A 15,576-nucleotide genomic window follows, 5' to 3' on the forward strand; every position below is an offset into this window, starting at 1 on the left:
CCGGGAAGCCTTCCTCTTAACCCCCATACAAAAATAATATATATTTTTTTACCCATTTCTAAAGGACAGTCACTATATTTTACTTCATTTACTCATTTAGTGATTTCTTCAACATTCTCCTGAGGTCACCCTGGGAAATGGGACCAAGACCTGAGTCAGAGCCGGACTTGCCCTGGTGGGACTTTCAGTCTGGGAGGGTGGGGAAGGGGAGAGACCGAGATGCAGTTGCCTCTGGTAATGTGTAAAAGTGGTGGCAGCACAGGGCCCAGCCTGGGAGATCTGGGAAGACGTCCTGGAGGAGATAGGGCCCTCACTGGATCTTGCAGACGATTCTAGTGTCTCCCAGGCAGATGGTTTAGACCTGTGCCTTCAACGGAAGGCACAAGAGGTCACAGTTGCCCTCTAGTGAAATCTGTGCTCTAACACAGGTAGCCCGAGGCATTGAAAATGTCCACAGCAGCCATTGACCCTGGAGGTCAGGGAGGGCTTCCTGGAGGAAGAGGACTACATTTTAGGTAGATCCTGCTCTTCCCGCAGTGTCAGTTCATCTGTCTTTGACCCCCATGTATCTGGTTCCTTCATTGTCTCTGCCTCTGAGGAGCTCCATGTTTTCCTTATTATTTTCTCCCATCTCTGGGGTTGGCTGCTGTATAAATTACTACAAACTGCCCTGGCCGGTTTGGCTCAGCGGTTGGAGTGTCGGCCTGCAGACCAGAGTCCCGGGTTTGGTTGCCACTAGGGGCACATACCAAAAAAAATTACTACAAACTATGTGGCTTAAAATAACATAAATTTATTCTCTTATAGTTATGAGGCCAGAAGTTCGAAATCAAGGTGTTGGCAGGGCCATAGTCCCGCTGAAGGCCCTAGGATCCTCCAGGCATCGTCCAGCTTTTGGTGATTCCTGGCGTCCCTTGGCTTGTGGCTGCATCACCCAAACTGTGTCTTCACAACACTGTGTCTCAAATTCCCTTCTGCCTTTCTCTTATAAGGACCCGTGTCACTAGATTTAGGGTCCCCCTGGATAATGTAGGGCGATCTATCTCAAGGTCATTAATTAGCTTAATTACATCTGCAAAGATCCTTTGCCAAATAAGGTCCATTCACAAACTATTGGTGGACATATATTTTTTTGGGGGGGGATGCCCATTCAACCCACTACATCTTGAGCACGTCACTTCCCTCTCTAAGCCTCAATGTTTTATCTGTATAATGGGACTAATACTACCCCCCCCCCAATGGGGCAGCTCCAAGGGTTGAAATGAAGGCCCAGAACCCAGGAAATTCGCAGTCAGGGCAGCTGCTATTTCTTCTGATGGAGAAATATCTCCTCAGAGCTGGATCCTTCTGTGGGTCTCTGCCCCTTCCCACACTTCTCTGCACATACATCTTCGCTATGTTTTCTTCCCTGCTCTACCACTTCCGAAGTGCAACTGGGCAAATCACGTATGCCCTCTGACTTGGTTTCCCCAGCTGTAAAATGGGATAACAGCCTCCGCTTCACAGGACAGCTGTGAGGACTACAGAGCGGTTCACAGAAACTCTCAGAATTTGGCCTGGTGTGCAGTTGGTGCCAGCTGTTTTCATCGTCATCATCATCACCATCAGCCTTGTTAGTAGTTTCACGTGTCTTGTCTCTTTCCCCTGTCTCCATAGCACCCTCTGTCTCTCTGACACATTTCTGAGTCCCTGTCTCACCAACCTCTAAGCCTCGCGGGTCTGGAAAGCTGTGTCTCTCTATTGCTCTGCCTCCCTCTTCCTGTCCCCACCAGCATGGTTTCTAAATAAGCCCACAAATTTTGATACTCTTCCCGTCCAGGGGAGGAGCCTCATCTCTCTCCCTTTGAGGGTGGGCTGGACTTAGTGACTCTTTTCTGATGAAGTGATTGTGTGTGACTTTGGAGATTAGGTCACACAAGACACCCCCCCCCCTTCCCAATTGCTCACGCTGGGGGAAGCAGGCAGCCATGTTGTGAAGACACTCAAGCAGCCCTGTGGAAAGGCTCATGCATGAGGAGCTGAGACCTCCTGCCCACCGCCACGAAGGTGAGCGCGGAAGTGGATCTTCCAGCCCACAGATGACTGCAGTCCCGGCCCATAGCTCACTGCACTCTCACGAGAGACCCCGAGCCAGAACCACTCAGTAGTCTGCTCCAAAACTCCCAACCCTCCGAAGCTGTAAGACAACAAATGTTTGTTGCTTTAAGCCAGTAAATTGTAGGGTAATTTGGGTTGCGGCAATGGATAATCAATACACACCTTTCGTGTGCTTTCTCTCCATTTCTGCGCTTTCTGGGTGTCTCTGTCTCCTGCACCTCCAGGTCCTGAAATGTCCATGTCCAATGATGTATCCCTGAACGCCTCTTCCTGACTCCCTTAATGTCAGCTTGTCTGTTTCTGGGTCTCTGTCTCTGCCATTCGTTCCTCCCCGTTGAGACCTCTTTCTCTTCATGAGGATCTCTGTTTACAGATGCGCATGTGTGTCTGGCCTCTTTCTCCTCTCCTGGTCTCTAGGAGTGTGTCTATGTCTCTGTGTCTCTTTAGTGTTTGCTGTGCCCCTCTGTCTTTCTCTTTTCTTTTCTTTTTTAGAACAGTACGTTTTGTTTATTCTTTTTTTCTCTTTTATCCTCACTCAAGGACGTTTTTCGATATTTTGTTCAGATAGAGTCGGAGGGAGAGAGAGGGGGAGAGAGAGAGAGAGAGAGAAACATCGACGTGAAAGGGACACATCGAGTGGCTGCCACCAAGGCCGGGGACAAACTGCAACCGAGGCACGTGCCCTTAGCGGGAACCGAACTCGGGTCTCTCCAGACCGCAGGCCAATGCTCTAACCGCTGAGCCAAACCGGCCAGGGCTCTTTTCTTTTTTTTAAATATGTTTTTATTGATTTCAGAGAGGAAGGGAAAGGGAGAAATAGAAACATCAAGAAGAAACATCCATGGCTGCCTCCTGCACGCCCCCTACTGGGGATCCAGCCGACACCAGGGCCTGTGCCCTGACCGCGGACCTCTAGGTGCCTGGGTCAGTGCACAACCACTGGGCCACACCTGCCCACTGAGCTCTTTTCTGTTTCTGTCTCCCTACCCCCTCCTGCCTGGCAGCTTGTTTCTCCATTTCTACCCTGCCCATGGGTATTTCTCTGCTTCTATCTGTAAGTGTCTCTGTGTCTGTCTCTCTCATCCTTTCCCTCTCTCGTTCTGGGTCTCTGCCTCTATCAATCTCTCTCGCTCAGAGCGTGTATGTGCCTGTCTCTTGTCCTCCCATCCCCCCCCCCCAAGTCTCTCCGCGTCTATTTCAGGCTCCCCTTCCCTGCCGGAGCCTCCACATTCCCGGACCTCACCTCCGGCTCTCTCGCCTGGGCCTTCCTGGCTCCTCCTCCGCACCTCTCTCTCCCTCTCCAGGTCTCTGCCTCCCCCTCCCGGTCAGCAGCCCTCACCACACCCCAGGTTCCCAGGGGATCCCCCAGCCCGAGTTAAGGCAGCCCCTGGCGGAGGCCGGAGGGGAGCACTGGGAGGGGGCTGCCGGCGCTGGTGTCGGCTCCAGCCTGGGTCTCCGACAGCTGGGGGACCCTGGGTCCTACGGGGGCCAGGGCTCTGAGCACGCAGACTCGGGGAGCCTCTCCCGGCTCCACCTTAAGCACCCCCCCTTCCCCTTCTGCGGAGGATGGGAACTGCCAGCTCCGGCCCCAGGTGTCCGGGCCACCCCCGCCCCCATGGCTCCAGGAACCCCTCCATCCTGCCCCTCGGGCACCACACACACACACACACACACACACACACACACACACACCCCAGCCCAGGAGTGTTCGCCACTGTGAGAGCACCCGCCCCCGCCCACCCCCAACCACCACAAAAAAAAAAAAAAAAAAATTAAATAACGCCGAGAGAGGGAGGGGGAGGAGGGAGGAAGGGACAAGAGAGAAGAGAGAGACAGAGAAACAGAAGAGGCAGGAGAGGAGGAGGGAGAGAGAGAGATAAGCTTAGAAGGGGGAGAGAGGAGGTGAAGAGGGAGAGAAGAGAAAGAAGAGGCAGGAGCAGAGAAGGGAGAGGGAGGAGGAGGAGGAGGTGAGAAGCAGGATGGGGACATGGAGTTAGGGGGCTTGGAAGAGCTTAATGAAAAGATCCAAGAGGGGGTGTGGATTAGAAACCAAGAGGTAACCTCGGGGAGAAGCAGAAGGCAGCGAGAGGAGAAAGATCAGGAGGCAGGAGACTGAAGGGTTGGGGGGAAGGAGGAGAAGCACAGAGAGGAGTGGGTTGGGGGGATCCCGGTCCCCGGCTGGCTTGGTATTTGGGGAACTGGGACTCCCTGTGGGGAGAAGAGGAAGGCTGGACGTCCTGGAGGGACAGGGTCCCACAGAGAAGAGAGGGCAGAGCTGAGAGAGAGAGGGACTGGGGCACTGGGAAGAGGTCGCCCAGAGGCCTCCCAGGGATGGGCGGTGCAGCCAGTCTGAGCGCCCCGCGAGCGCTGGTACTCTGGGCTGCACTGGGGGCAGCAGGTAAGGCCTGGGGTTGGGGCAGGAGCCCCTGAGGGAGGGGTGGGGGTGGGGGGTGCCAAGGAGAGGGGTTCAGGCTGCTCTCTCCCCAGCTCACATTGGACCAGCACCTGACCCGGAGGACTGGTGGAGCTACAAGGATAATCTCCAGGGAAACTTCGTACCAGGTGCAGCCAGGGAGGGGAGCCAGCAGTCCAGGCTTGGGGCACCTCCTTCCCGGGACCCAGGCACCCTCTCCTCCCCCAGAGTCCCAGCCCCTCCCTTCCTCCCTCAGGAGTCCAGCCCAGCCTCTGAACCCCAGCGGCTCACCATGGGACATTATACATGCGCATTTCAAGTAGTGAGTGGGAGCGAGTGGGGAGGAAAGAGTGTGGGGGTGGAAGAGTGTGTGTGTGTGTTTGCAGGGAAAGAGGGAGGCAGGTCCTGGCTCCCGCTGGGAACCAGAGGTTCAGTGGCCCCCTCCCCTGCCTTGGCCAACCCTCTCTTGCTACTCCTTTCCCCAGTACAGTCATTATCCAGCTGTGCTGCAGGGAGACTAAAAGAACTACAACTCCCAGGGGCTCTGAGGCGGGCAGGCAGTGAAGGAACAGGCTGGCAGCCCTAGGGCCTGCTGGGAGTTGTAGTTCCTTCTCCAGTGACTTCATTTAATAGAGGTTTGATCAAGGAGAGGTTTGGAGGTATTAGGGGGTCTTAAGAAACTCCTCCAAGATTCTCTAGGACCCAGGATTCTGGATCCCTTCTCCCTCAGATCCAAGAGTCCAGACCACAGCCTTCTCAGCAGATGCCAATATTGGGATCCAGTTCCTATTTCTGACTCCCTTTCCTCCCTGCCCTGCCCCTGCCCCCAGGGCCTCCCTTCTGGGGCCTGGTGAACGCAGCCTGGAGTCTGTGTGCCGTGGGGAAGCGGCAGAGCCCCGTGGATGTGGAGCTGAAGAGGGTTCTTTATGACCCCTTCCTGCCCCCACTGAGGCTCAGCACAGGGGGAGAAAAGGTAAGGGGCCTGGTGGGAGCGGTTACCAAATCCAGTGGGGTGGAGGCTGGGGCGGGGCCCTGAGGTGGGAGGCCAGCCTTGGGGAAGAAGGGGTACACGCTGGGGGGAGAGAAGGCTCCTTCCACACAAAAATGGATCACCTGTTCTTAACCCCCCTCACTTGGCTCGCTAGTCTCCCCGTCGCTGCAGAAGCAATGGTAAAACAGAAGGTTTCCTGTGTCAGGCATTGTCTTAAAAGCTTGTTAAACCCTCTAATCTTCACAGCAACCCCCTGGGATCAGTGCTAATAATATCCTTATTTTATGGAGGCAGAAACTGAAGCAGAGGTTAAATTATTTGCCTGAGCTCACACAGCTGGAGTGCCAGCCCTGGGAGTCCAACCCAGGCAGCGTCGTCCCAGCATCCGTGCTCTTGCCCACTTGGCAGTATGGTTTATCAGAGAAGGCACCTGCCCCAGCTAAAAGCCTTGGAGCCATTCCCCATCCTGTTCTCTCCCTCATTCCCATTCCCAATGTGTCCTTTCAGTCTCCTTGCTGAGTATCATTAAACTCTTTTCACTTCTTGTCGCCCCCCCCCCCCCCCCATCATCTTGCACCGGGACTGGTGTCATAGCTTTCTTGTTGGCCTGCCTCTCTGTCGCCTGCAGTCCATTCTCCACCCCACAGCTAGAGAGATATTTAAAAGCACAAACCGGATCACACCTCTCCTGCTCAGAATCCTATCAGAATAATACTAGCAAACACTGGCCTGGCACTGTGCCGAGTGTGTTACATATATTCAATTATTTAAATAAAATACAAGACGCCCCATAATTGCCCATCTGGCTCCCATCATCATTCTCTTCCTTGTTCATGGCTCTGGTCCCATTGGCCCCTTCTTTGTCACTAAGAGTCCACCTCAGGGTCTTTGCACTTGCTGTTTCCTCTTTCCGGAATGCCCTTCTTCCTACTCTTTGCAACGAACCCCTACTTACCTTTCAGGTCTCCATTCAAATGTCACCGCCTCATGGAAGCCTTCTCTGACACCCCTTTTCCCCTCCATCCCAATCTAGGCCAAATTTTTCATTACACTTTCTCTGAGCCCCCAGCTCTTCTCAGCACAAGCACAAGGTGTAATTAAGCAGTTCCTCATGTGAACCAGTATTTATTGTCTGTCTTTCCCCAATTAGAACATAAAGCTCCATGAGGCCCAGGATTTTTTGTCTACGTATTCATTGCTCTCTTCCTGACATCCATGACATATAGTAGCAACTCAGTAAATATTTAATTAAGTAAATTCACCAACCATGAGCACCTGGCATGGACCGGCCCAGAACCTGGAAAGTCACTGGTGCTCAAACTATGCTGAATGATGAAATGATTGTTGGAAGTGGGAAATGTAGGCGTGGAAATGGGAGGGAAGAGATTTCTCTGAGTCATCTTTCACCTCTCCCACAGCTCCGGGGAACCCTGTACAACACTGGTCGCCACGTGTCTTTCCTGCCTGCACCCCGACCTGTGGTCAATGTGTCTGGGGGTCCCCTCCTTTATAGCCACCGACTCAGTGAACTGCGCCTGCTATTTGGAGCACGTGACGGAGCGGGCTCTGAACACCAGATCAACCACCAGGGCTTCTCTGCTGAGGTGCTGGCCACTGACCTCTGACCCTTGCCCCTTGCCCTGAGTCAATCCATTTTCCTCCTGCCTCACCCTCTTAATGCCTCACCACATCCTCCTCAAAGAACTGCCTTCCCAACACTAATCCTTAATTTGACTTGGGATCCCCAAAGGCCCAGAGCTGCACCCATTCTCTCCTCCTCTTCTGCTGGGGGACCCCACTCCCTGTGTTCCCCTCCCAGGTGCAGCTCATTCACTTCAACCAAGAACTCTATGGGAACCTCAGCGCTGCCTCCCGCGGCCCCAATGGATTGGCTATTCTCAGCCTCTTTGTCAATGTGAGCCCAGGCAAGATTCGGAGGGAGGGAGAGACGGAGGGGATGGGCACCTGGTATCTGGGGTCTGAGGAAGAGGGAGGCTGGGAGGCCCAGACTGCTGGGTATTGAGGGAGGAAGGGATAGGGGGCTTGGCTTTCTGGGTTCCTACCTCTTCACCTCACATACCCCCACACAGGTGGCTGGCAGCTCAAACCCATTCCTCAGCCGCCTCCTTAACCGTGATACCATCACCCGCATCTCCTACAAGAGTAAGTCCCTGGTGCGTGGGGGTGGAGCTCAAGACGGGAACCCCTCTTCATTCTGGCATAATATCCTCGCAGATGATGCCTACTTTCTTCAAGACCTGAGCCTGGAGCTCCTATTCCCGGAATCCTTCGGTTTCATCACCTATCAGGGTTCTCTCAGCACCCCACCCTGCTCTGAGACTGTCACCTGGATCCTCATTGACCGGGCCCTGAATATCACCTCCCTCCAGGTGACCCTCGGCCTACCTCAACCCCCTCGCCTCACCTACCCGCCTTCCCCACCTTGACTGGAAACTGGAGGGGGTCAGAGGGTCAGGTGACCCTTGGGGTTGGGGTGGAGCTGATCCGCTCCCAGGGGCGGGACTTCCTGTGTGACGCCACTAGTGCTTTTCATTATTCACTCCCAGTTTCCCACCCCCCCTTCCGTGGCAGATGCACTCCCTGAGACTCCTGAGCCAGAATCCTCCATCCCAGATCTTCCAGAGCCTCAGCGGTAACGGCCGGCCCCTGCAGCCCTTGGCCCATAGGGCCCTGAGGGGCAACAGGGACCCCCGACACCCCGAGAGGCGCTGCCGAGGCCCCAACTACCGCCTGCATGGTATGGTCCAGTCTGCACCCCCCCCCAACACGTCTTGGTCTAACCCGCCTATGTGTCTCCCGATGGTGCTGTGTCAGTATGATAAAGTCCTACCCTCCTTTGCTGCTTCTGTACGGTCCAGCCTCCTGAGTTCTCACTCGCTCTTTCTCCCTCCTCCCTATGTGTCAACGTGCTATAGTCCACCTCCCCACCATAGACCATTGCTGGTCCATGATTTGTTTTTCCTCTTCACTGCTTGTAACTTGCAACTTGGTATACAACCTGAGATCCCTGGCTTCTTTGTGGTACGATTAACTACTGGCCCGTGGTTCCTATTACTATCGCTTTCCAAAGTGGCAGAGTCTGGATCCATTTCCTGTTTCCATGTGGTATAAACTCTATTCTGTTCCATAATCTGATACTCCCCCCCCCTTTACTTAGAATCGATATGGTTCAATCCCCTTCCCTTCCTCCTTCCTCCTCTTCCTTCAGCCCTGTGATCTAAACGGCCACCTCTCTGGCTTCTCAACATGGTACAGTCCAGATCCCCCCCTCCTCCAAGAATACCTTCAAGTAGTTCAGCCTTATGCTGAAATTGAACGTCCCTATGCCACCCTTCTGCTGCTTCCCTACGGCTCAGCCCACTGCTGGACCATTTCTCCCGGCTTCTCAACCTGGTATATTCCGGTTCCCCTTCTCAGCATCCCGGTGGTAGAGCCCTACGCGGCCCGGCCCCCGCCCCCTGCACGCCCCCTGCACGGTCCATCCTACCGTGCCCTAAACTAACGTCCCCAATGGGTGTCGTCTGTCTTACAGTGGATGGTGCCCCCCACGGTCGCTGAGACTTCCCATCGAGGATTGCGCCTGCCCTTTCCAACCCTACCCTAGAGGGGAGGGGAGTCACCCCCAAAACAAAGCTATTAAAGGGACAGAATACTTCCTGTTTCTCAGTGGTCTGATTCTAGGCGCGGTCGGGTACTAGAGAATAGCAGCCTTTTTCTAGAAACCAGCCTCCCTCTTCCTAAACCCCACTCTTAAGGTTTTGGCTTCCTGTTTCCCAAAACAGTCATTGGGAGATGCGGCTCCTTTAAGCAGCGCATCTCCTACACAACCCCCCCACCCCTTACCCACTCTCTAGGTCAGGCAGCACGCGCAGAGCCATGTGCTTCCTCCTCCCGCCTGCCTCATTGGCTCGAACTGGGTCACGGTCCCGCCCCCAGCGCCGTCTTCCATTGGCCAAATGTAGGTCAGGGTCCCGCCTCCCACCAAAAGGCCAAGCAACTTCACGCACTGAGCCCCTCCTGTATCCCGGGCTTTGGCGGATCCAGGGGTCCCATTGGCTGTGCGTCTCGAGGGTAGGGACGCGATTGGCTCGCACTTTCAGCCCGAGGGAGGCACGCGGCTGGGGTGCATGGCCCAAGAGACAGGCGGGGCAGGGCGTGCGCAGGCGGGGGCCGAGAGGAGGGGTGCTCTCTGTGGCGTCGGGTGTTTTGGTTTGGCTTTTTTTTTTTCCGCGAAAGAAGTTTGCTTTGGCCACGCCTCAAGGCGGCCACCTCCTCCTGCACCTTCCCCCGCCCCTCCGCGCACACCTCTTGGTGCAGATTGCAAAGCGCCTTCCGTAGAGAGAGCTGCAGATTTTGCAAGAGCCAGGCTCGCCCACCTTGTAGAAGGAGCGCCTTGGGTCCCCTTAAACCCTCTGCTGCAAAGAGCTGGCCGCCTGATTTGATCACTCCCTCACCCAGACTGCATGGTCTCCTGGGACCCTCTAGAGTTGCACGTTTCTGCAGCGAGGACTGCAAATCCCCGTCGCTCCTAGGATTTGCACTGTTCTGGATACTGGAATCTTGCAAGCTACTCTCGCCCGCCCCTGGGCAGACACTCGCCCGAACCACAGGAGTGTACCGCTGACTGGCAGGCCAGCTCTTCGCCTCTCCATGAGCCCGTAAGCTTTCGGGCAGGTGCCCGGCGATGGCGCGGCCCGTGAGCGACAGGACCCCGGCCCCCCTGCTGCTGGGCGGCCCGGCCGGGGCCCCCCCTGGCGGGGGAGCACTGCTTGGGCTGCGGAGCCTTCTGCAGGGGACCAGCAAGCCCAAAGAACCAGCCAGCTGTGAGTTCTAGCCCCCACCTCGCCCAACTCAAGCACTTGACTCCCTTAGGGACTTAAGTGTTGGGGGAGGGGGGCCCACAACTACCCCCTACGTGCGGAGATCCCATCCTCCCAACCCTATCTAGCCATTTAACTTAAGGTGTTTAAGGCCCCCAGATCTCTCAGCACGCACGACCCAAAAGTACCGGCTCTCAAGTCTGTCTACCCCGAAGACCCATGAGTCCAGGCTCCTCAGTGTCCTCCTTCCGGAGGACCCAAGAATCTAGGCCCCCAACCCCCTCTTCCTTTTGGTTATGAGAGTCTGGACCCCTGGGGTCCAGGGAGGAAAGAGGGGGTGTGTCTGATGCTCACACGGTAGTGACACGGGCTTGGGCGGGGCCTTCTGGGGTCACATGGAGTCTAGGGATGAGGAATGTGCCCCAGGAACAGAGCCCCTTCCTGTCCCTTACGGAGTGTGGGGGCAGGAAGGGGATACAGAGCACAGGGCGGGGGGGTAGGTTACAGAGGAATCACAGAACTGCCTTTTTTCTCTCACCTGCCCAACCCTCCACCTACCTGTCTGAACTTCCATCCTTCTTCTGTGTCTGTCCCTTACCCGATCTCTGTCCCCATCTCTCTCTGCATCTCTGACCTCCCCTCTCTCTGGTCCCTGTCCTCCCCTTTCTGAGTTTCCATCTTCTCTCGGTCTTTGTCCCCCTGTCTGTGTATCTGCCGCCCCCATCTCTGACCTTTCTCTATGGGTCTCTCTCCCTCTCTGAATCTCTGTCCCCTCCTCTCTCTGGGTCCTTGCCCTCCCTCTCCGGTCTCTCCCCATCCCCGTCGTCTGTCCTCCCTTTCTCTGGATCTCCATCGTGTGGGTCTCTCTCCTCCCTTTGCTCGTGTCTCTCTGACGCGGGGTCTTTTCTCCATTTCTATCTTCCTCTCCTTCCCTACCCTGCCTGGTCTTCCTGTCCCCAGGTCTCCTGAAGGAAAAGGAGCGCAAGGCGGCTCTGCCGGCAGCCACGGTTCCCGGGCCGGGCCTGGAGACGGCGGGCCCGACGGATGCCCCACCTGGGGCGGTGGTGGGCGGCGGGTCCCCTCAGGGGCGCCCGTCGGCAGCGCCCGGCCCGAGTCTGTTGGCGCCGCTTCTGTGGGAGCGGACGCTGCCATTCGGCGACGTGGAGTACGTGGACCTGGACGCCTTCCTGCTGGAGCATGGGCTCCCTCCCAGCCCGCCGCCCCCCGGTGACCCTTCACCGGCACCCTCGCCCGTGCGCACGCCCGCACCCTCCCCGGGGCCCGGCTCCTGCGGCTCGGCTTCCCCTCACTCCTCGCCGGGGCACGCCCCCGCCCGGGCTGCCCTCGGGGCCGCCGGCGGCCACCGCGCAGGTGCAGCGGCGGGGGCAGGGCCGTGGGTGGGCGGGACTTAGCCTACAGTGGGCGGGGCTTCGCGACACCCCGGGGCCCGTCGGTGGGAGTCGGGCTGCGTTCCAGAATTCTTCCCTAGTTGAGAGATGTCGGGAGAGGAGATCGGATTTTGTGTCCCGTAGTGGGTCAAGGACTGGGTCTCCAGGACCCAAAAGAAAGGAGGGACTTAGGGCCCCAAATTCTAGGAAGTCTGCCTAGTGGGGTGGTAGTGTGGACTTACCTGGGGGAGGTGGGGATTTGGGGAGCCGGGACTGGGAGCCTAGAACACCGGAGTCATTTGGTGATAAGTGGACTGTACTCCTATATTCTGGGCCCGGAATTGGTTGAACTGGGATAGGACTGAACTACCAGACCCTCTACTGGGGAGAAGGCGAGGGCTGGGTACAAGCATATGTTTCTCCACAATTTAGGGACAGTCAGCCCAGGTTTCTGGGTCCCCTACTGGAGAGGGCTAGGACCGCGGGTCCTGTAGTCCAGCAGAAGGGACAAGGCGGAGGATCCTCATTCTAGGTCTTCCACTGGGGCGAGGGCTGAGCTTCCCATATTCCTGGGAGTGGAGGGGCCTGGGATCCCAGACTGTGTACCCCAGTGAAGAAGGGATTAGGTCTCTGAGGGGAAGATCGAGGAGGCCGGTTCTCCTGTGTTCCCCAGAGAGCAGGGGGTACTGGATCTTTGAAGGTTGAGAGGTTCGAGCTGAGAGACCCGAGGGAGCGAGAGGAAAGGTGTGCCCTCTCTGGCATCTTGGGGCCTCCAGGGTCGGGCAGCAGGTCGGGGATTCCTGGACACACCTGCCACTGGTCCGACCTACCGGCAGAACCAGGGCCCTCCCCCTCCCAGCCGCACACTCCCGCGCCACGTGAGTCCTCTCCTAACCTCCTCTGTGCTTCGCGCACGCGCGGTCACGCGCGAGGGGGCGGGGCCTGGGGAACGTGAGGGAGCCCGTGGCGGCGGGCGGGGTGGGGAGGAAGCAGGCTCTGGCACGTGACTGGGCCCTGAACCGGTGTCCTCAGCTGACCCCTGTTTGCTCAGTATTAAAGGCACAGGCCGCCTGCCCCTCTTGAGCCAACCTTCTGGGACTTCAGAGCCCTTTCCGCTTCTCTTCCCTAACTGCTGAGAGCTAACAGTTCTTAAGGGCTCTTGAGGTCTCTTCAGTGCATTGAGATCCTTTTCTCTGAACAGCCGAGGGTCTGGGCATTGGTCAGGGATTCAGACTAGTCTATGGGGATGAAGCTAACACTGTGACTCTGAAGACCTGAGGTTTTAGAAGCAATAGCCTACACTCAAGTATAACTTAGGGCAAGTTAGGTAATAATTGGGCCTCAGTTTCTCTGTTTGTAAAAGTTGAGTTTTTTCAATGATTTCTAAGCATTTTTGTGGCTTAGGGAGCCTTCATATTTTATATTAGGGAGGTTGATCCCTGGCAAACTTTATGTTGGCCTTCACTGTGGTGGATATGATACCTGAGTGGATGTGATGCCTGAGTAGGGGGTAGCATCTGGAAACCTCCCCCAAAAACTGCACGCTCAGGTGATACATTCTATTTTCCCAAGGTCTGACCTCTCGGGACACGCCCAGCCCTGTGGACCCAGATACCGTGGAGGTGCTGATGACCTTTGAACCTGACCCTGCTGATTTAGCCCTGTCAAGCATTCCTGGTCATGAGACTTTTGACCCCCGGAGACATCGCTTCTCAGAGGAGGAACTTAAGCCCCAGCCCATCATGAAGAAGGCGAGGAAGATCCAGGTGCCAGAGGAGCAGAAGGTGAGCACTGCCAGATGACGGACACAGGCTTGGCCAGCTCCGCCCCACAGCCAGGGCTCCTACCGTCAGGCCTGAGTTCATACTAGGACTAGCTCTCAGGTTCTACAGAGATCAGTTCTCCTTGGCCATGGAGCACAAGGGGGCAAAGTTTTGGGCTTGAGATTTAGGAAGATGGCATAATTATGGGACACACAGACTCAGCCAGCCCTGCTGGACCTTCTGTCAGCTGGACCCAAACCCTCTTCAGTGGGGCAGGCTTCAGGCTCTGCCGGGCTCAGTTACTAAGGACAGCATTTTTTAGCAGTGGGGTATCAACCTGTCTTAGCAACCAGACAGGCTGGGGCTTGTCTTTTGATCTCTGATTTGAGGCATCCTTTGGGGTGATTACATCTACCTAGGACGAAGACTGCCAGCCCTCCAGGCCTTATTTCCTGGGTCTGAACTGCCTTATTAGCAAGAGGCCTCAGGTTCCCATTGGCAGCCAGGGCCACATTCTGATTTGGGTACTTTGGGCAGTGACTGCATCTTTCTAGCATTGTTCCTTCCAGTTCTGGGGTTTCCCCTAACAAGAGGTGCCTGGGCTTCTCTCACAAGACTTTGCCATGCCTTCGTGTAAGACACAACTACTCAAAGCAGCTAGGACGGCCTGCAAGCCCAATCTAGATTAGTGGTTTCTCCTGCCACAAGGCCTTGTTGCTAGGGACTGGATTTGCCCTTGCAGTCAGGAACTAGGCTTTAATTAAATGGGGGTCAAGAGGCATCTTTCAGAACTCTGGGTGCTCCTTGGTACTAAGGAATGGTCCTCCTCTGCAACCAAATTCCAGGACTAAAGAACCTGGGCATAGTCATGGGGGGATGGGGTCTCAGGATAGCTTCTTTGCTAACGGATAACTGTTCAACTAACTGGGACCTGTTGGGCAGGGGGCAGCTCCCTGGTTTCTATTCAAGGCCAGTAGGCTAGAGACCAGCTGCAGTCTTTGGGACCACTTAGACTTGACTTTTGTTTGATGAGGGATGAAGTTGCCTTGGCAATCAGGTCCAAAGGGACCAGCTCTGGATTTTATGGGACATCAAATCCCATTACTGGGGAGGCTAGACTACTTAGCAACCAGGGTGGGGAAAGGTGTTATATAGGGCAGTGCTTTTCACTGGGATCTCTCACACCCTGAAGGCCCTGTTGCTAGGGAACAAGCATCCTTAGCAACCAGGAGCTAACGACTCCTGGTTGTCAACGGAGGAGGGTGGGGTCTGCTTTGTACACTGGAGACTTGAAGCCCAATTGTTCGGGGTGGGAGACTCTCTCACGCCTCGGCTGTTGCTAGGGACTTGCTCACCTTAGCAACCAGGGCCCTAGAAGGGCAGACCCTTGGGTACCCATCTTAGTGGAGACCTGATATCCTTTAGGCCCCACTGCTGGGCAAGAAGCAGCCCTGAAGGTCCTTTAGATTCCCTTTGGTCCTTGAAGGAACAAGCAAAGCTGCTCTTCCTTTCTCTCGTTGTGGGCGGGGGGGCCCCTCTGGACCTCAGTGCTTTCCCACCTCCGTACCCCCAGGACGAGAAGTACTGGAGTCGGCGGTACAAGAATAACGAGGCAGCCAAGCGGTCCCGCGACGCCCGGCGGCTTAAGGAGAACCAGATATCGGTGCGGGCGGCCTTCCTGGAGAAGGAGAACGCCCTGCTGAGGCAGGAGGTGGTGGCCGTGCGCCAGGAGCTGTCCCACTACCGTGCTGTGCTGTCCCGCTACCAGGCCCAGCACGGAGCCCTGTGAGGCTGCCCCCACCCCCACCCGGCGGAGATGTCCTCCACCTCACTCAGACTTTCACCCTGAACACCCTTTTCCCTCCCCATCCTGTGGTCCACAGGCCGGCCAGCTGGGTGCCCCAGGGACGTGATGATGCAGATAAATACATTTATATTTTTAAGAAAAAGCGAGCCTCCCCCCTCCCTCGCGGGGGCGGGGAGGGTCCTCTGTGTGTGCCCCTGGCACGTCGGGGACCCCACCCTCCCACCGCCTCCGTTAACACTATCCTGAATAAATCTTGATAACCCCGGAGCCAGCTGT

At 56.2% G+C, this 15,576-nt stretch overlaps 2 protein-coding genes across 5 annotated transcripts; both read left to right on the forward strand.

Annotated features, from left to right (window-relative positions):
• The first annotated feature begins 3,907 nt into the window (after positions 1 to 3,907).
• Positions 3,908 to 10,161, forward strand: CA11 (carbonic anhydrase 11). 3 transcript variants are annotated; one of them, XM_036273958.1, is made up of 9 exons: positions 3,908 to 4,495; positions 4,585 to 4,659; positions 5,341 to 5,483; positions 6,920 to 7,105; positions 7,321 to 7,416; positions 7,592 to 7,664; positions 7,737 to 7,891; positions 8,094 to 8,259; positions 9,055 to 9,184. In XM_036273958.1, exons 1-9 carry the CDS (start codon positions 4,429 to 4,431, stop codon positions 9,078 to 9,080), a joined length of 987 nt encoding a protein of 328 aa, XP_036129851.1. In that variant the 5' UTR covers positions 3,908 to 4,428; the 3' UTR covers positions 9,081 to 9,184. The 3 variants fall into 3 exon arrangements, with proteins under 3 accessions (XP_036129851.1, XP_036129848.1, XP_036129849.1); XM_036273955.1 differs by lacking the exon at positions 9,055 to 9,184 and adding an exon at positions 10,055 to 10,161 and having other exon boundaries at positions 4,035 to 4,495; XM_036273956.1 differs by lacking the exon at positions 9,055 to 9,184 and adding an exon at positions 10,055 to 10,161 and having other exon boundaries at positions 4,035 to 4,495; positions 5,371 to 5,483.
• LOC118638268 (D-box binding PAR bZIP transcription factor) lies at positions 9,693 to 15,560 on the forward strand. Of its 2 annotated transcripts, none has more exons than XM_036273959.1 (4): positions 9,693 to 10,345; positions 11,303 to 11,713; positions 13,303 to 13,514; positions 15,067 to 15,442. In XM_036273959.1, exons 1-4 carry the CDS (start codon positions 10,207 to 10,209, stop codon positions 15,280 to 15,282), a joined length of 978 nt encoding a protein of 325 aa, XP_036129852.1. In that variant the 5' UTR covers positions 9,693 to 10,206; the 3' UTR covers positions 15,283 to 15,442. The 2 variants fall into 2 exon arrangements, with proteins under 2 accessions (XP_036129852.1, XP_036129853.1); XM_036273960.1 differs by having other exon boundaries at positions 10,207 to 10,345; positions 11,303 to 11,569; positions 15,067 to 15,560.
• Positions 15,561 to 15,576: the final 16 nt, after the last annotated feature.

Source organism: Molossus molossus, unplaced genomic scaffold (assembly GCF_014108415.1).
Source record: "Molossus molossus isolate mMolMol1 unplaced genomic scaffold, mMolMol1.p scaffold_m16_p_21, whole genome shotgun sequence".
NCBI classification, from domain to species: Eukaryota; Metazoa; Chordata; class Mammalia; order Chiroptera; family Molossidae; genus Molossus; species Molossus molossus.